General features: G+C 40.8%; 1 protein-coding gene across 1 annotated transcript; it reads left to right on the forward strand.

Moving 5' to 3' along the window:
* The first annotated feature begins 4,175 nt into the window (after window positions 1–4,175).
* Window positions 4,176–24,597, forward strand: lrrc74b (leucine rich repeat containing 74B). The gene is made up of 10 exons (XM_067440274.1): window positions 4,176–4,489; window positions 6,386–6,572; window positions 8,107–8,249; window positions 10,668–10,800; window positions 11,823–12,029; window positions 20,019–20,128; window positions 21,979–22,094; window positions 22,438–22,516; window positions 22,672–22,767; window positions 22,848–24,597. Exons 1-10 carry the CDS (start codon window positions 4,331–4,333, stop codon window positions 22,959–22,961), a joined length of 1,344 nt encoding a protein of 447 aa, XP_067296375.1. The 5' UTR covers window positions 4,176–4,330; the 3' UTR covers window positions 22,962–24,597.
* The last annotated feature ends 225 nt before the right edge of the window (window positions 24,598–24,822 follow it).

Here is a 24,822-nt window from a genome sequence, read left to right on the forward strand (position 1 = left end):
CTTTGCTCAGTATTTAGTAGAAGCACCTTTTTGATCTAATACTACCATGAGTCTTTTTGGGAAAGCTACAAGACGTTTTTCATATCTGGATTTGGGGATCCTCTGCCATTCCTCCTGGCAGATCCTCTCCAGTTGTCAGGTCAGATGGTAAACGTTGGTGGACAGCCATTCTCAGGTCTCTCCGGAGATGCTCAATTGGGTTTAAGTCAGGGCTCTTTCTGGGCCATTCAAGAACAGTCACGGTCATGTTGTGAAGCCCTTCGTTATTTTAGCTGTGTGCTTAGGGTCATTGTTGGAAGGTGAACCTTCAGACCGATTCAGAGGCCCTTCAGAGGTCTTGAGCACTTTGGAGAAAGTTTTCGTCCAGGATAACTTGGATAACCAGGATAATCCATTTACTTGGCTACATTTATCTTTCCCTCGATTGCAACCATTCACCCTGTAGCTGAAAAACAGCCGCACAACATAATGCTGCCACACCATGTAATGAGCAGTGCCTGGTTTTCTCCACACATACCGCTTGGAATTCAGGCCAAAAAGTTATATCTTGGTCTCATCAGATCAGAGAATCTTATTTCTTACCATCTTGGAGTCCTTCAGGTGATATATTTTTGCAAACTCCATGCCGGCTTTCATGTTCATGCACTGAGAAGAGGCTTCCGTCAGGCCACTCTACCATAAAGTCCAGACTGGTGGAGGGCTGCAGTGATGGTTGACTTTCTACAACTTTCTCCCATCTCCCAACTGCATCTCTGAAGTTCAGCCACAGTGATCTTTGGGGTCTTCTTTACCTCTCTCACCAAGGCTCTTCTCCCCCGATAGCTCAGTTTGTCCAGATGGCCAGCTCTAGGAAGGGTTCTGGTCGTCCAAAGCACCTTCCATTTAAAGATTATGGACTGTGCTCCATAGGAACCTTAAGTGCAGCAGAATTTTTTTGTAACCTTGGGCAGATCTGTGCCTAGGTCTGTTGGTTTTCCCATTCAGCAGTCTCACCTTAGTTTGTTGACAGTTAAGCAGAATACCTCCATCACCCCTTCTCCACACTTCTAGTCCTAATCACTTACAGCCAGCGGGGTTGGGGGTGCTTCTGTAGGTTCGGGTTAAAACCTACACTTACACCTTAGAAAAAAAAAACATTTTAATCTGGAACCTACATATTGACACCCACTTAAAACCTTAAGCCTAAAAACCCTATCAATCGGAAACCTACATTAAACAAATCAGGTTTCTGAGGCGAAATAGGGATGGGGAGTCACAAGATGACGTATTGGATGTGGGCGGAGTTGGATGTGCACCACAGGATGCTGCGAGCCCATTTGTTACTAAAGTACTTTATAGGAGGATCTCAGGGGGGAAAGTGAAGGAGGAAGAGCACAAAGAGGGGGTGGAGCTGAGGCATATAATTAAGAGGATGCAGATGATTTTCACTTTAGCTGGCCTTACAGCTGCCTTCAAGGCAGGTGGGTGTAAGGAGATGGGGTGGTCGTGGGATGGAGAACATAGAGAAATGTAGGTGAGTCGGATATATATATATATATATATATATATATATATATATATATATATATATATATATATATATATATATATATATATATATATATATATATATATATATATATATATATATATATATATATATATATATATAAAGGCCTTCTCTTATGCTGATTGAATAGGCAATTTGAACATGTTCCTCCAGAACTTTACTAAAACATTAAGTGCAACCATGAGCAATAATTTGCAGGCGGCAGTTCTCCTAATGGCCACTGGAGCTGCTGGCATTGAATAGTTCAATAGTGGAGTTGAATAGAAAATATTTAAAAATAATTATAAACTTATAGGCTATATACATTTTAATTATTAAAAATATGCAAATATGCATAGGCCATTAAAACCTGTTATTTAATGTGGATTGGATTATCCTGTGGAAGAAATGCATGCTTTGAGTTAGGGAATATTGTCAGAGCAGATTTCATCATAAAAGTGTGCCTACGCACAAAAGACAGATTTTGTGTATGAGCAAAAGTTTTCAGATTTATAAAAAACATGTGCAAAACCATTCAGTGGAAGAAATTTTTGTACATGTACCTCCACCCCATCTCCTCCCCAAAATAACCATAAATGGAGCTTTCAATGCCTAGTTTTATTATGCATAACATCATCTACATATTCCATTCATGTGAGACCATGATTAACAATGGTACAAGACATCAGGAAAATATGAGATGACCTACAGATTGCTAGACTATACCGTCACATTACATTGCTAAAAATGATTCTGTATCCTTGTCTGAGGATAAGGAGGATCAGTTCTGCCAGAAAGACTCGGGAGAATAAATACTGTGACAATAATCCATTTATTAACAATCCAGCAAGCAATAAAGTACTTTGGCATAGGCCCCGTCCGTAGCTCGCAATCAGAGGGTATGGACTCTGCATATCCTGCCTGAAGACGAAGGCAGAGGCGCAGCTGACCCATCCATGGAAGGGACCATCCTGGTGGTGGTGGTGGGGTGGAGTAGGGAAGGATTTGACTTGGAGGTGGTGGGGAGGATAGCGGTGAATTGGGGCGTCAGCATCTGCGAACTCAAACATGAGTAAGTACCGATCTTTTATACCCAAGTATTAGAATGTGATTGGATAGATAGAAGTTGAAATGACGTAACAATTAAGTCTACCCGGCAGAACTTATGCTAAAGCTTTCATTTATATAACTATATTCAATCTGATCCTCTAATGCTTGCAGAGACCTGGAGAGGCCTGCCCACAATCTCTCACACCCACAGTGAAATTTGGTGGAGGATCAGTGATGATCTGGTGGTTCTTCAGTAAGGTGTCAATCAGAGATCTATCTATCTTGACTCAAGCCACGTACAAGATTACCCAGAAAGAAAGCATGCATCCTTTTCTGACAATGTTCCCCAACTTAAAGGATTGTTTTTTTCCCACAGCACCTCCAATCCACACAGCCAGGCCAATCAATGTGTGGAAGGAGGACCACCAGATCAAGACCCTGTCATGGCCATCACAATATTCAAACCTGAACCCCACTGTAAACCCCTGGAATGTAATCAAGAGGAAGAAGGATGGTCACAAGCCATCAAACAAAGCAGAGCTGCTTGAAGTTTTTCGCCAAGAGTAGCTTAAAGATGCCCAAAAGCAATGTGACCGACTGATAGGGAGCATGCCAAGACGCATGAAAGCTGTAATTGAAAATCAGGGTTCCACCAAATATGAACTTTTCCTAAGTTAAAACATTAAAGCATTGTGTTTTTTAACATTTAAACTTAAAGGGATAGCACTTTAGAATGAAAATTCTGTCATCCTTTACTCACCCTCAAGTTGTTTCTAACCTGTATGAATTTCTTTCTTCAGCTGAACACAAGGGAAGATTTTTTTGAAGAATGTCAGAAACCAAACAGTTAACTGGAGCCATTGACTTCCATAGTATTTTTTCCCTACTATGGAAGTCAATGGTTTCAGTAAACTGTTTGGTTTCTGACATTCTTCAAAAAATCTTCCCTTCACTTTTTTATGATATTCTAATATGACCAGTACCTCTCTCTCTCTCTGTGTGTGTGTGTATGTGTGTGTGTGTGTGTGTGTGTGTGTGTGTGTGTGTGTGTGTGTGTGTGTGTGTGTGTGTGTGTGTGTGTGTGTGTGTGTGTGTGTGTGTGTGTGTGTGTGTGTGTGTGTGTGTGTGTGTGTGTGTGTGTGTGTGTGTGTGTGTGTGTGTATATATATATATATTTCATTTAAATTGTGTAGAGAGCAGCTGATAATGTAGCTTTAATATGAATCCGATACCTCTACTGAAAGAAGTATATTCTTTGTTCTCTATAATTTGCTCTCTCTCTCTCTCTCTCTCTCTCTCTCTCTCTCTCTCTCTCTCTCTCTCTCTCTCTCTCTCTCTCTCTCTCTCTCTCTCTCTCTCTCTCTCTCTCTCTCTCTCTCTCTCTCTCTCTCTCTCTCTGTAGAAAAAGATTGAGTGTGGTTTTATGAGAGGAGAAATAACACCATGGAAACCAGTCAACAAAACAAATGAGCTGAACAATAACCCACCCTCGCTGTTCAGGCTCCCCTGCTGATTGGACAAACTGTCCAAAAATGCAGCTCTGCAATTAGTCAAAGTGACTGTCAGTCAAACATGATCCTCAAACAGAGCAGGTTGGTCTGGGGCAACAAGAGACAGCACTACACTGATTTGCTTTCTCATAGATTTGATTTGATTTAAGGATATCGATCCTGTCTGACTTGGGAAACCAGAGCGAATCAAATGTGATTTAGTTTGAACAAAACAATCACAAAGTCTCAAAACATTCATAGAATGGTAGTGGGTAAAAAGGTTTCAAAAGAAAGTATTCTTCCATCTGTCTGTGAAGATATTGGAGATGAAGGTGGAAAAGAAGAGGATTCGGAAGGAATTATAAGCAGGCCAGTCAGCAGACCCAGAAGTCTCTACAGCAGAGGAAGTGTTGATGGCCAAGTGAGTGTCCCTGCTCATATTTCATGATTTATGTGAACACTTTACAATAAGGCCTCATTTTGTTAACAATGAGAACTCTAAACAATATATTATTACAGTATTCATTCATCTTTGCTCATGTTTATGATAGTTCAGAGTGCATTATCTAATGTTAACAAATACAACTTAAAAATGTATTAGTTTATGTAGAAATGATGCTGCAGAAGACTGCTCATTGTTAGTTTGTTTTAACTGATGCAGTTAAAGGGTTAGTTCTCCCAAAAATGAAAGTTATGTCATTAATGACTTTGGAACACAGTTTACGATATTTTATATTATGTCCGACAGCGTATCTAATGTCCAGAAAGGGAATAAAAACATCATCAAAGTAGTCCATATGTGACATCAGTTAGTACATTAGAATCTCTTGAAGCATCGAAAATACATTTTGGTCCAAAAATAAAAACTACGACTTTATTTAGCATGGTCTTCTCTTCCGTGTTTGTTTTCAAACCTCAAATAAAGATTCAAACGGTCATCAATCAGCGCATGTGACATTGGCGATAAGATTCAGTAAGATTTTAAATAGGCTAACAATAACAATAAATAATAATAATAATTATTTTATTCAGCAAGGATGAATCCAAATGTTTAAGCGGGACAGTAAAGACAATTATAAAGTTACGGAAGGTTTTTATTTAAAATAAATTTATACAGTATCTTTGTCTTGATTTAAAATAAATAAATCCAAATGTAACACACATTTAGAATGAAAACTATGGAAAGTTTTATACATGAGGCCCCTGATCCTCTAATGCTTGCAGAGACCTGGAGAGGCCTGCCCAAAAGCTCTCACACCCACAGTGAAATTTGGTGGAGGATCAGTGATGATCTGGTGGTTCTTCAGTAAGAACAGAATTGGACAGATACGTCTGTGAAGGACATGTGACTCAAGCCACGTACAAGATTACCCAGAAAGAAAGCATGCTTCCTTTTCTGACAATGTTCCCCAACTCAAAGGATTGTTTTTTTTTCCCCACAGCACAAGGCTTCAAACCACACAGCATATTTTGCATACACATATCAGCATATTTTGAGCTTGATTGGAATGTGGTTGACCAGTGTTTGTTTATATCTCACAGTATATAGTTTGTTTTCTCAACTTTTTGATGCTCTCACCACTTGCTTCGCTCCACTGTCAATCCCCCGCATGAGCCTGTCGCTCAGCTCCCATAGAAAATGAATTGTAAACGCCCGCTCATCTCAGCACCAGTGGGCACATACAGTTACTTTTCAACCACTCACCACAAACCATCTGGCTTCATTCTGGTATCTGGTACTTTACACTATCCAAAAATTCAAGTCATATACCCTACAGTATGTTACATTTGGAAATATGTCACATTGTGGAAGTAAAATGATAGGACTGCACCATTCAGAATTGAAACGTATTTATAACGGTGATGTTTAACTAGAACGGCAAAGTTTGTCAAGTTTGCTTGGAATGTTGACTTGGCCTATTAGAAAGATTTGAATAATGTTGAAAAAGCCTTGAAAAAGTTTTGAAGGTTTATAAGACTTGTACATACAGTAATTGAACAATAACTGGGTGGATGGATGGATGGATGGATGGATGGATGGATGGATGGATGGATGGATGGATGGATGGATGGATGGATGGAAATGATATAGAAATCTGTTATAAAGTCATATGGGAAAATTTTGAATAATATTGAAAAAGCATTAACAAGTTTGAATGCTTATAAGGCTATATAGAGATAGATGTTGAAAAAGCCGGGGAGGTTTATAAGACTTGTAGACAAAATAGTAAAACTTTGGACAGACGGTAAATAACTTTTGAGAAATTATTATTTCTAAGCATATTCCCTTCCTGAAAATCTGCATCCTTCTGCTCAGAGAGTGCCTAGATCCCCCACCCAGCATCAAAGCATAAGAATGGCCTATCCGGATGAAGATTGTACAAATGACGAAGATGAGGTGGATGAAGGTCGAGGCCTCCCAGGTGATGGACAGCAGCAGGAGGGAGAGTGTGTCATCAGTGACGACGATTTTGACACAGACCTGGAACTCGACGGATTTCACAGTGAGAGTTCTTATTAAAAGTGAAAATGTGAATATGAACAGAGAGAGAGAGAGAGAGAGAGAGAGAGAGAGAGAGAGAGAGAGAGAGAGAGAGAAAGAGTGGGCTGGCGGGGGGATGTGGGTGATGCACGTTCTGATAGAGGTGTCAAAGAGCTAAGGGGCAGAGAATATGATGTTTCCACTCAATGGGGAATAAAACAGGCAAACGGCCATGAGTCATGCTTGTAATTTCAGACAGGTTTCTCTCTCTCTCTCTCTCTCTCTCTCTCTCTCTCTCTCTCTCTCTCTCTCTCTCTCTCTCTCTCTCTCTCTCTCTCTCTCTCTCTCTCTCTCTCTCTCTCTCTCTCTCTCTCTTCACCTGCTTGTTCTGCAGATACCGAAACACCTACACAATCCTCTACATATACATAAATCATGGCTCGATCCATCTTTCACTATCTCTCTGATGGCTGTTTATTCAGCTTATTAGAGATAGCCATCTGCTAGATTACTGCTGTGTGCCTCCGCATAGCCTAATGAATGGCTTGGGAATTTTCCACATTCATGATAATTGCGCATCTCAATGAGAAACAATGATACATTGTTGTCGTATTTGGTTTACAAAGTCACACAAGTTCATCTCCATTGAGCTGTAAGGTTGCTTGTGTGAATACGCCACATTGGTTATCTCCTGTATCGACTGATTAACGGCGCTTGCTGAGGAAATCATCATTATTAGTTTGACTCATATAACAATATTAATATAACCCTAACTTTATGTTTTAAACTTCAATGAGTGATGTTTTAAACGTTTCTGTTTTTTATTATGTTATTTTATTATTATTGTTTTGCATCTATATATGGATTTGTATTTGTAGCACTTTAACATGATAAGAGTGCATTATAAATAAAAAGTATTATATTATATTACTATTATTATCTTATTTAGAAAGATGGGCTACATACATAATTATAAATGAATATCAATGGAACAAAGATATGAAATATTTTAATAAAATCTGAGAAATTTCTGTCTCTTCATCCACATTTTGAGTCTTTAAAAGTTATTAAAGATATTGTAAAATGAATCCATATATGAATTTAGCGGTTTAGTCCAAATTTTATGAAGAGACACGATCGCTTTATATGATGAATTTATGCTTTTATACAGGAATACTGATCAGCAAACATAAACAGAAGCGTAGCCTGTGAAAACAAACCTCTCTGCTGAACTAACTTAAATTTAATTTAAATTTTGGGGTGAACTAACCTATTAAGTGAAAGGGCTAACTTGCTAACTATGCAAATCTTGACTCATTGCTTGGCCTAGTAGCAACCACCCAGAACACCATAACCACATAGAAACGCACTAAACACAACTCACAACCCTTTAACAACCGTATCACAATGCAGTGGCAGGGACATTGGTTCATGTTTGTCTGTATTGTTGCGATATTATTCTTGTATCATCATTGCAGCTGTCAGTTGTTTTACCAGTTTGCATAATTATTACAAGAGAAATCTTAAGAATAAGAGATATTCTGATTGTGTTTTAGATAAAAAAAGAGCATATGATCCTACAGGCCAGTCTGGCTACAGAGAGGCTTGTAAGATGCTGAACGTAATTCCTGTATCCTACTTCCTCCGAAATATGAACCAGAGTGAACTCAACATGATGCATTATGGATTGGGCTCACAGGTAAGAGCAAAGAAGCAGATTAAATGTCAATCTTTGCATTATAATGGTTCTAGAAGTATTTTTCCCATATTATTTTTTTAAAGAGTTAAAGAGTTAGTTAACCCAAAAAATGAAAATGTGATGTTTATCTGCTTACGTCCAGTGCATCCAACATGTAGGTGTCTTTGTTTCTTCAGTAGAACACAAATTAATATTTTTAACTCCAACTGTTGCTGTGTGTTAGTCATATAATCATGTGAATGAGTATCAATTCCATGAGAGCAAAACAAAAACAAAAAAACATGCTTGGACGACATGCACAAATCCCTGCTGCTTTTGATGACACATTGATGTCTTAAGACACGAACCTGACACTAACCTCATATCCAGACGAATCTCATCTAGTGTTCCCATCCACTATTACTTCGCCTGGTAAGGTCAAACTGCCGCGATCATAGATTATATATTACGTAAATGCCTCATTCGGCCGCCGATCAGCACAGGCAGTAATGAGGAATATATGTATATGATCGTGCCAGTTTGACCTTACCAGACGGAAGTAATAGTGGATGGGAACACTAGATGAGATTCGTCTGGATATGAGGGAAAAAAATAACATAAATACTGTTCGGTTTCTCACAGAAACCAATCGGTTCGTGTCTTAAGTTAAGACATCAATGTGTTGTCACGAGCAACAGGGTTTTTGTGCATGTTGTCTAAACATGTTTTTTTGTTTGTTGCTTTTGTTCTCATGAAATTGTTACCCATTCACATGCATTATATGACTAGCACACAGCAACGGTTGGAGTTAAAAAATATTCATTATTCAAAAATCTTCAAATTTTCGAACCCTATAACGAACCCTATACGCCATGACATTACAAACTTTAAAAAAAACACTTCAATGGGGTACAGGGGCGTGGGACTGGGGGGATAAAGGGTACTGAGTAACCAGGGCCCAAGGCAGGGAAGTCCGTTTTCTATACATACACATACATGGTACGGGGGCCCAGCAAGATGGTTTGTACCCAGGGCCCAAAATTTGGTGCTACGCCCCTGATGGGGTACAACGGTTTGAAGGTCCAAATTGCTTTCAGTGCAGCTTCAAAGGGCTTGACATGATCCCAGACGAGGAATAGGGTCTTATCTAGTGCGGCAATCGACCATTTCCTAATAAAAATATAAAAACGTATATACTTTTTAACCGCAAATGACATGGCGGAAGTACCGAGTTTTTCTTACTTCCGGCTGCAACACGTATGACCTTTCCAACATGATGACATAATGTGTGGCACATCGCAGATCAGAGCAAGAAGAGCATTTGTGGTTAAAAAGTATATACATTTTTATATGTTTTGGGAAATGGCCGATTGCTGCACTAGATAAGACCTACTAGGATTGTGTTAAGCCCTTTGAAGCTGCATTGAAACTGCAATTTAGACCTTCAAACTGTTGTACCCAAGCGGTAACCTCCCCCTGTTTCTGCTGAAGCCAATACGGAAGTGATTTAAACTGTAATTCATTGACTGGCCACTAGGGACAGGCTCCAGAAGGGAGCAGAATCTCATTGAGCACCATGTTAAAATTCCCAACTTTACAGCAGAAAAGACTGCGTTTGAGTGACGCTAAAGTGAAACCAGAATTTAATTTGCCCTAATGAAAGCATATATGTCCCATTCGCTATTTAGAAAATAGTAAAGATGTGAACAAAGTGAACGGCTTCAGCCGCAGCTTCAGCGTCTTTTTATAGTGTAGGGGACGGGACGCTTTAGATTCTAGAGAGCATTTACTGTAGAGTGCAGAGGCATCAAAATCCTTGAGAGACTGTAAGGTTTGAATGCTTTTATCTTCTAAATGCAAATTGTGTCATTGTTTTGGAGCATACTTAGCTTTTCCCAGTTGATGTGTTCATACTCAATTCTAGTCAGAATATGAGTCTGAAACCGCTCCATTGGGCTGTGATTATGAGGCGTGTTTCAACCAAACCAGGAAAGACATCAACTGGATAGACCTACAACCAATCAGAGCAACGGAGTGACGCATAACATTAGTTGTCAAATGTCAACAGAACTCAACTGTACTGTGTTGCTAAGTCTGCGGTTTTCCCGAGGGTTGTTTTCCATGTCCATGTTCAATTATGTGATATATATAGACACATGAATGCAAATTTTAGAAGGCAACCTTGCCAAAATAACACACATTTTACCCCCCGTACTCCATTTTTTTTCCGGAGAACAGCTTTTAAATAACATACTCATACTAAAAGCCCAAAAAACTGCAATTTCGATGTGATGGAGACTTTAAATAGGCTTATGTGGCACTCCCAATCTTTTCAAACAATTCAAAAAATATGCTGGCCTTGGGAAAAATGCTTTGGTGGACACACAGCCTAAAGGGTAACAAAACAATGTTAAACATTTGAAAAACTCTCCTCTGTAGGGTACCAAAGCATTGGCGGTTTCCTTGGTAACCAACACCTCCATCCTGAAACTGAATCTGCGAGATAATTGTATGGAGGGAATGGGCGCGGCTGCCATCGCTGACATGCTCAAAGAGAATTGCTACATTACAGGTGACTTTCTCCAGCTACCGTCCCACACACTACTTCTACTTCCCAGTACTGCCCTTTTTTTCTGTTGGACTTTTATTTGGGATTCACTAGCATTGTGAACTTCAAGTCTGCCTGATCTCATCCGTGAGACAGTCTAGTCATGTATTTTATAGAGGAACATGGTGATCGGATAGTTCGGAATTTTCTGGAAACCAGTATTTTGCAAGGTGTTTTATTGTTTCAGTCCTACATTGTTATATGTGAGCGAACTTACAATGGTGTTGTCTGAGACTGCTAATGAAAATTTGATAGAAATGATCCAGTTCAAATGATAAAGATAATAAAATGGAGATAATTCTGTTGGTGTGGATGTAGCCCCCAAAACATTCAATATTAATGTCATCAAAAACACACACACACACTTTCCTTGAAAAAACAAGGTTTAGGGTTAAATTTGAAACAAATGTCACTCAGAAATTTATAGTAAATTTCACAAATAATTACAAAGAAATTTTAAGAAAGACACTGAATTAAACGTGTATTAAGTAGAAAGTCTGAAGCTAGTGTTTTCGTGTAAAAATGTACTCCAATAATCTTTGTTGTAACCTAAACTTACTTAGAAAATGAATGTGTTACAATATTGAGTTACTCCCTACAAAAGTAATGCATTGCACATGTAAAGTAATGTGTTACATTATTTTTGCGTTACTTTTTCTTACCCAGGCCAGGCTCGCTTACAAAGCCCTGCATAAAGTAAATTGTGTGCACAATTTGTATGTCTTGTGCCGGGCTCCATACTTGCTCGTTTTTTAAAATAACAAATAAAAGTTCTATTTTTGGCAAATGTAAAGTCCCTTTCACCAAAAGTGAAATACAGGCCTCAGGCTGAAGGAAATGCAGATTCCGATTTTTCAGCTGGATTGGAAAAGAATAGGATGAAGTTGAAAGTAACTCGCGTTGAAAAAGTAAATGAGATATTATGTAGTCCGTCTAAAAGTAAACCTTTTATGATTGCGCAGTTGACTGTGTTTTTTCCCTCCCAGAAATTGATTTGTCTGAAAACCGGATGGGTGAATATGGAGCCAGGGCTTTGTCCAGCATGATGTTGGAAAACACTACCCTATTCTCTCTCAACCTCTCCGGGAACCATCTGGATGAGCGAGCGGCCAGGCACCTGTCTCCAGCTTTGATCGGCAACCAGAAACTTCAGCACCTCGACCTGAGTCACAACAGATTCGGAGATATGGCAGGTGTGAGATGATGTGAAAAGCTTGCCGTGAAAGGTTGACTCCTTGAGCTTAGACATGATTACGGCAGACCTCCTCTTTAATAACTTTGCTTCTAAAGGGGCATTTCGTGGTATTTGGCAGCCCAATGTTAAATGGTTGCACATAACACTTGAACTGGAAGATTACAATTGTCTGGCCTCGGCAATTAGTATGACAAGTACTAGAAGAAAACGGCTTGAGATTTGACCTAAAACATGCATAACAATAGAAGAACATTAACCACAACACTCCTGAGTGTAATTAAATAAAATGTCTAGACACAAAATTTGGAAGATTTCGTTTCAAATCACCAAGCAAAAGATGCGAAAATGCACCCTTTTAATTTTTGCCTTCTGTCCACATTAAGAACATTTTTGTTGTGCGAAAATGCAGCTTTTTGAAGATGCTCTCTATAGTGGATAAACCCAGATACCAAAACATGTTCATTAACTCTTTGCTAATATTTTTATTAAGTTATGAAAATAAGCACTTATGAAGAACAAAAATTGATTTTACAATGAAAAATTACCACTATAAACAGTAGATGGCATCAGGGCTAACCTGGCTGTATAGCATTTACACTCCTCTTCTAATTCTTCCAACATGTGTGCAGTTCATTTCTGTTGACAACTATGCGTTGCTCAACATACCTCACTTACTCCATTGCTCTGATTGGTTGTAGGTCTATCCAATTGAGTGCAGAGGCATTTTCTTCACTGGTTCTGAAACGCACCATAAATCTCAGCCCAATGGAGCAGTCTCAGACTCATATTCTGACTATGAGTATGACGATGTCAGGCTACATCAGAGGAGCACTTATTGGCAATTATCCAATGACTATTATAGCATTTAGAGGTCCCGTTCTTTGTGATTCCATCTTTCAACTTTAGTTAGTGTGTAATGTTAGCCTGGATGCCAGCCGAATTTAGCCCCGCCCACAACATTTTTAGGTCGGGCAATTCGGTCTGGCATTGCTCCATAGAGGAGTAATTATCTCCGAACAGAAACTGTTCGGACCAATGAAATCATCAGGGCGGGCTTTAGCCGATGACGGACGGATGATAAACAGTAACGTAATCATGCACGTCATCAAAGGGGCTTGGATTATATTTACTCGAATCCTAAACGGAGAGCTTGTTTGTATATGCATTCACCTTCATAATTTCTCTCAAAGATGATGATCATGTTGGGTAAGTACTCTGTGTATCAATAAATTACTAGGGCCAACTACTAGCCCTAAACAATAGCTTCTCGGGGGGTTCTCCGGGGGAAAAATGGTGTTTGGGGGGTAAAATGTGTGTTATTTTGGCAAGGTTGCCTGCTAAAATTCGCACTTATGGGTCTATATATCACATAATAGTCGCTTTAACCCTTGGACATGGAAAACAACCGCGGAAAAAAACGCGGACTTGGCAACACAGTGTAGTTGAGCTCTGTCTGTTGACATTTGACAATGCGTCACTTCATTGCTCTGATTGGTTTGCTCCATTGGGCTGTGATGATGGGCCTTTGTAGGTCTATCCAATTGATGTCTTTCCTGGTTCGGTTGAAACACGCCTCATCATCGCAGCCCAATGGAGCGGTTTCAGACTCATATTCTGACTAGAATTGAGTATGACCACGTCAGGCTAGTGTAATGTTGCTGTTAGAGCATAAATAATACCTGTAAAATTATAAAGCTCAAAGTTCAATGCCAAGCAAGATATTTTAATTAACAGAAGTTCACTTTCAAAGCCTACAGCGAACGGCCGGTTTGGACTACAGCAGGAAGTGCAGGGATGTAATGACGTCACTAGAACCGTTTGTTGACTAACCCTCCGCCCACAAGAACACGCAAAATAGGGGGCGTGGTCTTGTTGCTCTCCCACGTGGAGAAGAGCGCGCATTCAGTCTGACAGTTTAAGTGCAATAAGACAAGACCTGAAAGAGAACTTTGTTTAACACTCACAATGAATGTGTGCACTCAGAAAACCATATATTAGAAGTTTAGTCTGATATGGTTTTAAAACACATGCAGATAATACACTTTCATGATGATGAAGAACCCTAGTGTCACGTGAGCGTGAACGCAGATGAAATGATGATCAGAATTTAACAGATGTCTTCGTTTTCCACAGCGTATGGATATGCTATTTATTAGTGTTGCTAAAGATAAGTGTTCATTCCTGCAAAAAAAAAATGCCCTTGCAATTTGTTTCAACTTCTGTTTCATAAAACTTGAATTAAAGTTTGTGCTTTTGTTTTTAAACAAATGTATTACACTGTTAAATCATTTTTTATATTTTGACAAACAGATATTCTGAGAGAGTGGCAAACCTGCAGATAAATCCCTTTAAATGTGCAGTTTTCAAACACATCTGGCTCACCAAAGATTATCTTTCTGTAAGAATGTATGGAAAAGCAATTTTTCTAAATAATGTCTTTTTTTATAGCTAAGTGCTCTCTTCTTAATTGGGCAGTGGGCAGATGGCTCACACCTGCACGGGAAATGAACGACCCCGCCCTCCACGAGTTTCCTGCTGCCTTGCAGATCGGCCTTGGTTGGTCAAAGGCTATGGGAGGTAACCCAAATAGAAAACCCGGTATGGAGACCCGTAGGCAGTTGGCTGAGCTTTGTGATGCCTTCTGGCACCTCCTGCAGCTGCGCTGGCACCGGCCGTATCGGCTTGCCTCTCCGCCGGATTTTGCCAGCAAGGCCGAGAGGGAGATCCTGGCACTGGGCACTCTAGGATCTGCAAACTATTCGCCCAGGCCTGCACCTGGAGAGGTCACTCCAGCTTCGCTGCCTCAGCGTAGACTCAACACGGGGAGCAGCAGACACCAGTGATAAGCCCAGGCTCGTTTGGCGTAGAGCCGGGCGCTAGGGGTTGCTCTCGACGGTGGGAGGAGTCTTCTGACTCCATTGGGAAGTTACCGCCCGCCTCAACCCGGGCGGCCCCCGGGCAATAAGGTACTACCTCGCCACAACTTGCTTGCTTCATCGGGTGCGTGAAGCTTAGACAAAATCGACAGGCTTGTTGTAAAACTGAGCACCAGGAAAACACAGAAAGAAAAATAAACCGCCAGCCTTGCGGCTGGCAACCTGGAACGTCAGAACAATGTGTCCTGGCCTTTCTGACGACCTCCAGCGAGTAGACGACGCCAGGAAAACCGCCATCATCGACCGCGAGCTAGCAAAGCGGAACATCGACATCGCCACCCTCCAGGAGACACGCCTCGCTTCCAGTGGCAGTCTCAAGGAGAAGGACTATACATTCTTCTGGCAAGGTCTGGAGTCAGACGAGCGCAGACTCTATGGGGTTGGCTTCGCAGTTCGCAACTCCCTCCTGTTATCAGTCGAACCTCCTTCACAGGGAACTGAGCGCATCCTCTCACTTCGCCTCACTACCTCCTCAGGACCAACACACATCTTTAGCATCTACGCCCCCACACTCTGCTCTACAGCCGAGGCCAAAGATGCATTCTACGAGGAGCTTGAGACAAGGATTAGAGAGATCCCAGCGAAGGAAAACCTGTTCCTGCTCGGAGATTTTAACGCTCGGGTAGGTGCAGCCCACACCTCCTGGCCACGTTGCATCGGTCACTTCGGCGTTGGCAAGCTCAACGAGAACGGACAGCGGCTACTTGAGCTCTGCTCCTTTCATGATCTCGCCATCACCAACACCTTCTATTCTACCAAGCCCCACCACAGAGTGTCTTGGCGACATCCCAGGTCGAAGCACTGGCACCAGCTGGACCTTGTCATCACTAGAAGACCCATGCTGTTCCACGTGCTCCTCACGCGCAGTTACCATAGTGCCGACTGTGACACCGATCACTCACTGGTTGGCAGCATGGTGCGTCTCCGACCCAGACGGACTCACCGCTCTAGGCAAAAGGGCCTGTCTCGCATCGACACGGCCAGAACCTCAAAGCCTGAGCTGCGTGAACACTTCGCTGAGGTCATTGACAAGACCTTAGAAGACTGCCCCACAGACAGCGCCACAGCACGCTGGGACTTTATCCGCGATGCCATATACCAGGCCGCTTTAGACACCTTCGGAATGAGAGCCAGGAAGAACGAGGACTGGTTCGAGGCTGGGATAGAAGAGATGGAGCCTGCCTTAGCCGCCAAGGGTGCTGCGCTTCTCAAGTACAAGAGGAAGCCCTGCGAGAAAACACTGGCCGCCTACAGAGAAGCCCGCAACAACACCAAGAGGGTTGCTCGTAGGTGCGCCAACGACTACTGGCTGAAGCTTTGCAGTGACATACAGACCTCTGCAGACTGTGGAAACACCCGTGCCATGTACGAGGGAATGAAGAAAGCACTTGGACCAAGTGTTATCAAGATCGCACCCCTCAAGTCCACCGCCGGCAACATCATCAAGGACCGTGGCGAGCAGATGGAGAGATGGGTTGAGCACTATGGGGAACTGTACTCTAGAGAAAATGTTGTCACTGTCACAGCCATGGAGAACACCACCCCATTGCCCACCATGGAAGAACTCGACTCGCCACCCACCATCGAAGAGCTCAGTAAGGCCATTGACTCGCTGTCCTGCGGGAAAGCACCAGGTAGTGACGGAATCCCACCAGAAGTTGTGAAGGCCCCAAAAGAGAGCTCCCTCATTCGACATCTCCATGAGCTTTTGCTACAGTGCTGGGAAGAGGGAATGATACCCCAAGACATGCGGGATGCGAGGATCGTCACGCTCTACAAGAATAAGGGCGACCGCAGTGACTGTAACAACTATCGTGGGATCTCTCTCCTCAGCACCGTGGGAAAAGCCTTCGCCAGGGTTGTCCTCAATCGCCTACAGGTACTCGCTGACCGTGTGTATCCCGAGTCACAGTGTGGGTTCCGGGCTAAGCGTTCAACCATCGACATGGTGTTCTCCCTCAGGCAGCTGCAGGAAAAGTGCCGCGAACAGCAACATCCCCTGTACCTTGCCTTCATCGACCTGACCAAGGCATTTGACTTGGTCAGCCGGTCTGGCCTCTTTGCCCTCCTCCATAAGATTGGATGCCCCCCCAAGCTTCTGAAGATTGTCGAGTCATTCCACGACAACATGTCTGGCACTGTTCAGTACGACGGAGCATCATCAGACCCCTTCCCAATCAAGAGCGGCGTGAAACAGGGGTGTGTCCTGGCCCCGACACTTTTCGGCATATTCTTCTCTCTGCTCCTGCGCTACGCATTCAGCGAGTCCGAAAATGGCATCTTCCTTCACACACGAACCGACGGGAACCTATTCAACCTTGCACGCCTCAGAGCGAAGACCAAGGTGCGCAAGGTCCTCATTCGGGAGATGCTCTTTGCAGATGACGCCGCCCTCACTGCTCACACGGAAGCCGCCCTTCAGCAACTCATCACTCTCTTCGCGGAGGCATGCACAGAGTTTGGCCTCACTATCAGCCTCAAGAAGACCAACATCATGGGTCAGGATGTGAGTACCACTCCCATAATTACCATCGGCGATCACACCCTGGAGGTGGTAGACAAGTTCACATACCTCGGCTCTACAATCTCCAGCAACCTATCGCTGGATGTCGAACTCAACGTGAGGATAGGCAAAGCAGCAACCACCATGGCCCGCCTAGGGAAGCGTGTGTGGGACAACCCCATGCTGACCATCAACACAAAGATGAAGGTGTACCAAGCGTGCGTGCTGAACACCCTTCTGTACGGCAGTGAGGCTTGGAGCCTATACACGCACCAAGAACGAAGACTGAACGCTTTCCACATGCGCAACATCAGGCGACTCCTCGGCATCACCTGGCAGGATCGCGTCTCCAACGCAGACGCTTTGGCCCAGGCAGGCATGTTAAGTATGTTCGCCACCCTATCCAAGAGGCGCCTGCGCTGGCTCGGACACGTATGCAGAATGGCCGATGGCCGCATTCCAAAGGACATCCTCTATGGCGAGCTCGCCACCGGTACACGGCCAACCGGTCGACCCGCTCTGCGCTACAAGGATGTCTGTAAGAGGGATCTGAAGTCATGCAACATCAACCCAGCAGATCTCGAAACAGCAACTTCTGACCGCTCTAGCTGGCGTGCAAATGTTATAACTGGCGTCAAGCAGGCTGAGGAGAAGAGAGAGATCCAGCGCAAGGAAAGGAAGAGCCGCAAACAGCAAAGAACCAAGCCTACCACTGCTCCCCCCATAGTACCCACCACGGACTACACTTGCAGCAAGTGTGGCAGGAGCTGCAGCTCACGCATCGGCTTATTCAGCCACAGCCGGCGCTGCTGCTCCACAACTAACTAAATACTCAGGTGCAGACTCCATTGTCTCTAGAGACAGAAGGATGCCAACAACAGCTCTCTTCTTAACTTCAATGCAAATTGGAAATGATTTTCAGCTTCAACACAAGCACAATATCTTCCTATTTGCTAGCATGTGAGATATCCAGAGGGCTGGATCTCAAATGATCAGAAACTCCAGTATGATGATGAGGGATATACAATATAGTCCTAAAACCCCATAGCTGTCAGCATGAATGACAGAGTGTGAAAATAGGGAAATTGCCTCAATAAAATATTGCAAATAATCATCAAGAGGAACTCCTCCATGACCTGCCATGATTCATACATCCGTAACAGATTCCACTGGCACTTACTGTTCATATTACATATGGTGATGGCTTTCTTTTTATAATCACATGCTGCTTATTCCTGGCAGGCTGCCCTGATGACCATTGGGAATGTGTTCAATAATGCCTGATATAGTTATATAAATCAAATATGATATTTACTTGCTTTGAAAAAAAAAAAATAGTTTGAGAAAATGCCATTTATTAGCTACTGTATACGTAATACAATACCTTTCCAAAGTTTGGGGTCTTTACATTTTTTTTGCTCACCAATTATTTATTCAAACTTTTCCCCCCTCCAAAATACAGTTAATATTATCAAATATTATTATTTAAAATGACCAAATTCAATTTTTATATATTTACAATGTAATTTATTCCTGTGGTGAAAAAGCTGAATTTTCAGCATCATTATTTCAGTGATCAGTGTCGCATGATCCTTCAGAAATCATTCTAATATGATGATTTTAATTTTTATCAATGTGGAAGATAATTGTGATACTTTTTTTTCTTCCTTTTTTTTTTTTTTTTTTTTTTTTTTTTTTTTTTTTTTTTTAGAATTGGCTGAATGGAAAATAGAAAGTATAAAAAAATTAACTAATAGTATGTACAATATAGTAACTACACTATAATACAATTCTCTCTATTAAATACTTGCTTGTTAGCATGCATGTTTCTAAGATATTAGCGGTTTATTAGTAATTATAAGGCATAAAGAATAATGCCTTATTCTGCATGACCTTACTAACTGTTAATAAGCAGTAATAAAGAGTAAAATTGCGACTGAAATATATATTTTTTAAATGTCTTTACTGTCACTCTTTACCAATTTAATGGCAACTTGTTTAAATGGTGGAGGCCAAAAGCTAAAGCTCAGAACTGCATGTTTGCAAGTTCAATCCCAGCAATGAGTGAAATATAAATGATAACCATTGCATGCTTGAGCAAGACACTTGACCTCAGGTTACTCAAGTGGGGTTGCCTTTTTAATATTGACTAAATTTGTGCCTCTCAACTGGTTTTGCTTCAGGACCCTATATTTTACATCAAGGGCATCAAATCAAGACCCATTTTAATTTTTTTATAGACTTCTCAATTACAAAAAAATATATATAGAATTTTGTAAGCTTATGCATCTAAAGGTAGATATAATCTATGGGGGGCCATAAAGAAAATACTGTCTAAATTTAACACATATTTGACACATTTATAATATATACATATATTATATTATTATATTTAAGGAGGATCACTCACAAGGGCACCACCATATTTCGGTCCTAAATTACTAGTTCAAAGTAGAAATCAAATTACAAGTGAAAGGCACAATAATACACTGAATTAATAACAGTAACTCCCCCATGTTGCTCTTCTCCATCTTTCTCCTCCCCTCAGGGGAAATCCTGGGTGCTGCTATTGCCGAGAACACGGGAATGAAGTCACTCAATCTGGCTTGGAACTGCATTCGAGGAAAAGGAGCCATTGCATTTGCTGAAGGCCTGGGGGTAAGAGAAATATAAAGTCCATCCTCTGCCAGAGTCATTCACTCATGCTAAGAATTTACTTTAGCCTAAAACCCACTGATCAAGTCGAGATTTAACAACTCAGTAAAATGCAGTTAGATCCTGTTCTATGGACCAAAGGGGTCTTATCATGCAGGAATCAAAGTTTGCTTGATGTTTTGAGATAAAAGAGTTACAGTCATGCTCAAAAGTTTGCATACCCCTTGCAGAGTTAGATCACCCAAAAAGGAAATTGATGTCATTAATGACTCACCCTAATGTCGTTCCACACCCGTAAGACCTCCGTTCATCTTCAGACACAGTTTAAGATATTTTATATTTAGTCCTACAGCGTATCTGAGTGTATGCACACTATACTGTCCATGTCCAGAAAGGAAATAAAAACATAATTAAAGTAGTCCATATGTGACATCAGTTAGTTCATTAGAATCTCTTGAAGCATCGAAAATACATTTTGGTCCAAAAATAACAAAAACTCCGACTTTATTCAGCATTATCTTCTCTTCCGCATTTGCTTTCAATCCTCAAATAAAGATTTAAACAGTCATGAATCAGCAGACTGATTTATGATTCGGATCGCGTGTCAAACTGCTGAAATCACGTGATATTGGCGAGCTGAATAATGAATCAATATGCTGATTCATAACTGTTTGAATCTTTATTTGAGGTTTGAAAACAAACCTGAAAGAGAAGACAATGCTGAATAAAGTCGTAGTTTTTTTGATTTTTGGACACTTTAACTAATTTTAACAAAATAAGACAGATCATACAAAATACATGTTGTTAATTTAGTACTGTCCTGAATAAAATGTTTTATAAAAGATGTTTACATATAGTCCTAATATGTAGAAACAAAAAATAGCTGAATTTATAAAAATTACCCTGTTCAAATGTTTGTGTACTCTTGATTCTTAGGCTCTATCCCAAATGGCACCCTAAACTCCAGAAGGAAACATATATATATTATATTTTTTTATTTTTTATTTTATGTATTACTACCATTTGGAGGCAACCGAAGATACTTGATACATGTTTCCCGAAGATACTAGATACATGTTTCCCGGAAAAAACACTGAATACAATTTACCTTGATCATTAAATTCAAAAGTTTTCAACTCCCGGCTCTTTACGTTGCTGTTTTGCCGCCAGCAAATCGTTGCATTGCTGATCATGGTTTCGAGCATTGATATATCTGCCCTTTCCAATGAACATAAGAACGCACAGTAATCTCAGATAACTCAATCCAGATATTTTACTCAAATCCACTAATTCGTTCCGAATCAGCCAGACATCAGTTATCATGATTAGAAGATCTGACATCTCTAATGACATGCCAGATGTATTAATCTTAGATGTATTAAGCGAGGTACAAAGAGCTGTTACGGCTACTGCTGCTGATTATTGCTGCAAGTATAAGTATGAGTACTGCTAATTTATACACAGACACTCTGTATAGATACACTGCACGCTGCATAAATATATATACATAAATCCCATCTAGGCAGGTGGAGCTGGGGAAGGCGGAGGCTTTCAGAGGAACTCTTATAGCACGCTTCAGGACTAGTTTTTAGCAAACAATGAACCAGTTTGGTTTAAATGTTGAGCAAGCAATCTCATTGGCTGCAGGGTCAGTAGAGGCCAATCAGCTTGTGCCATATGGTAATGATGTGATTGCATGTTTCATGAATGAACTAGATAGTTGCACAAAAACAGACAGATAAAATATATTCTTTTATTTTTAATCTGATATAAGACCCCTTTAAAAATGAGCACTTAATTTCTACACATACTGTATGTTATTATAGTCGGTCTGTTGGATTGGATTTTTTAAGGGAAATATCTTCTTGCGGACCCTGGATTTGTCGTACAACGGCTTGGGCAAAGAAGGATCCGTGGCTCTGGAGGAAGCACTCAAAAACAACAATACACTGGAGGATCTGAACATTAGGTACTGTCTTCATAGTATGGTGGTTATTTATCATAACTGTATTTATGGACTGCAGGATGTGCTCACCGAGTCAATGTTTTGGAGGCACAAACTACCCTGACTTATTCTTTTTTACGTGTACACGTGGACAGTTGTCTTGATTTATTGCCGTAATTATGAGATGGTAGACAGCTGAAATTGTTCAGTGTTGTCTGCTAAATTAGTTTGAATGTTCACAATGCACATTTATTCATGATTTATTTGCAGTGGTGAAATGACTTAGCAAACAGTCAATAAAATGACAAGCGCTTTTACTTCCATTGCCAAAAAATACTTCAGTATTGTCCTTTTTCTTTGTCTACAGCAATAATCGCATACCCTTTGAAGGAGCCATCCATATTGCGCTGGGCCTCAAAGTGAACGCAACTGTGCGGCTTCTCAAAGTACGAAACGCTAGAATAGAAACAGCAGATGAATTATTGGAGCAAGTTATACTAAAGTGGCTTTTAAGCGTAAACGTACAAGTCTGCGTCAGAAAAGATTTATTGCATTTCTATATTTGTTATGACTAATGGTGTTGGTTTTCGGTGTGATCCAGATGTCTAGGAACCCAGTGCAGTCAGCGGGATGCTTTGCCATTCTAAAATCAGTTCAAGCAAACCCAGAATCTGCAGTTGAGTTCTTGGACTTCTCTGTGAGTGACTCTTACCCATTTCTCATATTTCTTTTGATATTTATTGGTTTTCTGTATTACTGACATCAGTTTTCTTGTAGGACATATGTGTGGACCAAGAATTCGAAGACTTACTCAACAGCACCAAAGAAACACTCCCAAACCTCCAAGTGAAACATGGTGGGAAAATGAATGCTGCAGTTAAAAAGAGCTGAAATTTATTTTTAAAACACACACACACACACACACACACACACACACACACACACACACACACACACACACACACACACACACACACACACACACACACACACACACACACACACACACACACACACACACACACACACACACACACACACACACACACACACACACACACATGTTGGTCTATGTGGTTTACAGGGACTCTCCATAGGCGTAATGGTTTTTATACTGTACAAACTGTACATCCTATCCCCTTACACTGCCCCTGCCTCTAAACCTACCCATCACAGGAAACATTCTGCATTTTTACTTTCTCAAAAAAATATCATTTATTATGTTTTTAAGGCCATTTGAATTATGAGGACATTTGATATGTCCTCATAAACCACATTTATAGTGTAATACCAGTGTAATACCCATGTAGTTATACAAATTTGTGTCCTCATAAACCACATAAACAGGCTCACACACACACACACACACACACACACACACACACACACACACACACACACACACACACACACACACACACACACACACACACACACGTCGTGTTTCCATGTTTTATGGGGACTTTCCATAGGCGTAATGGATTTCATACTGTACAAACTGTACATCCTATCCCCTTACACTGCCCCTGCCCCTAAACCTACCCATCACAGGAAACATTCTGCATTTTTACTTTCTCAAAAAAACAGCTTCTGTGTGATTTATAAGATGTTTTCCTCATGGGGACCTAAAAATGTCCCCACAAGGACAAGGATTTCGGATATTGCCATCTTTGTGGGGACATTTTGTCCCCATAACGTAGGGATTACCAGGCCACACACACACACACACACACACACACACACACACACACACACACACACACACACACACACACACACACACACACACACACACACACACATTCTGGATAATCCATATAGGCATGTAAATCTGCAAATGTATTTTTGAACTTGCATATAGCTAAGACTAAACTGATTTGAATCTAGTCTCACACTCCACATGGATGGTCAATTGGATCAAGTCATAGTTGATGGATCGGTTTGTGGCGTAGAATGATGTTTAGAAGAGGATGATGGCATTAGTGACCTTAGACTTAAACATATGTAACAAAATGTGTGGTTGATATAACATGTGGAGCAATGACAAGCTAGATTTTGTGTAATATCATTGTAAACAACATTTATCTAATGTATATGGTATACCGTTTTAAAATGTGGGGTCGGCAATATGTCTTTGAAATCGGTGTCTTATACTCACCAAGGCTGCATTTTTTTTTTTAAATACAGTAACTATTTTTAAATGTTATTACAAATTAAAACAGTTTTATATTGTAATATGCCATTCCTATGATGGCAAAGCTGATTTTTCAGCATCATTAAGTCTTCAGTGTCACATGATCGTTCATTAATCATTCTAATATGCTGATTTCAAAAAATATTTCTTATTATTATCAGTGTTGAAAACAATTGTTCTGCTTACAATTTTTAATGAAAACTATGAATCATTTGTTTTCTTTCTTTCGCAAAAAGAACAGCCTTCATTTGAAAATAGAAATTGTTGTAGTTTCTCAATCGGTTATAACATTTTGGTCAATAAAAGCCTTATTTGTTGAATAAAACATACAATTATTAAATTCTTCTTTAAATAACCGTGCTGCCCCAAACTTTTTGATCGGTAGGATTGTAGGCCTATGCATACAGTTTCATAGCATCATAAAATGGAGATTAGCATACATGTGATATTTGCATCTAAAACTTATTTCTCACACTACAAGACTAAGTGAACAACCTCGTGTCACATATTAATTAAAACTGTTTATCATAATATCTATGGTATTACCTATTGCATTTG

Source organism: Pseudorasbora parva, chromosome 3 (genome assembly GCF_024679245.1).
Source record: "Pseudorasbora parva isolate DD20220531a chromosome 3, ASM2467924v1, whole genome shotgun sequence".
Lineage (NCBI taxonomy): Eukaryota > Metazoa > Chordata > Actinopteri > Cypriniformes > Gobionidae > Pseudorasbora > Pseudorasbora parva.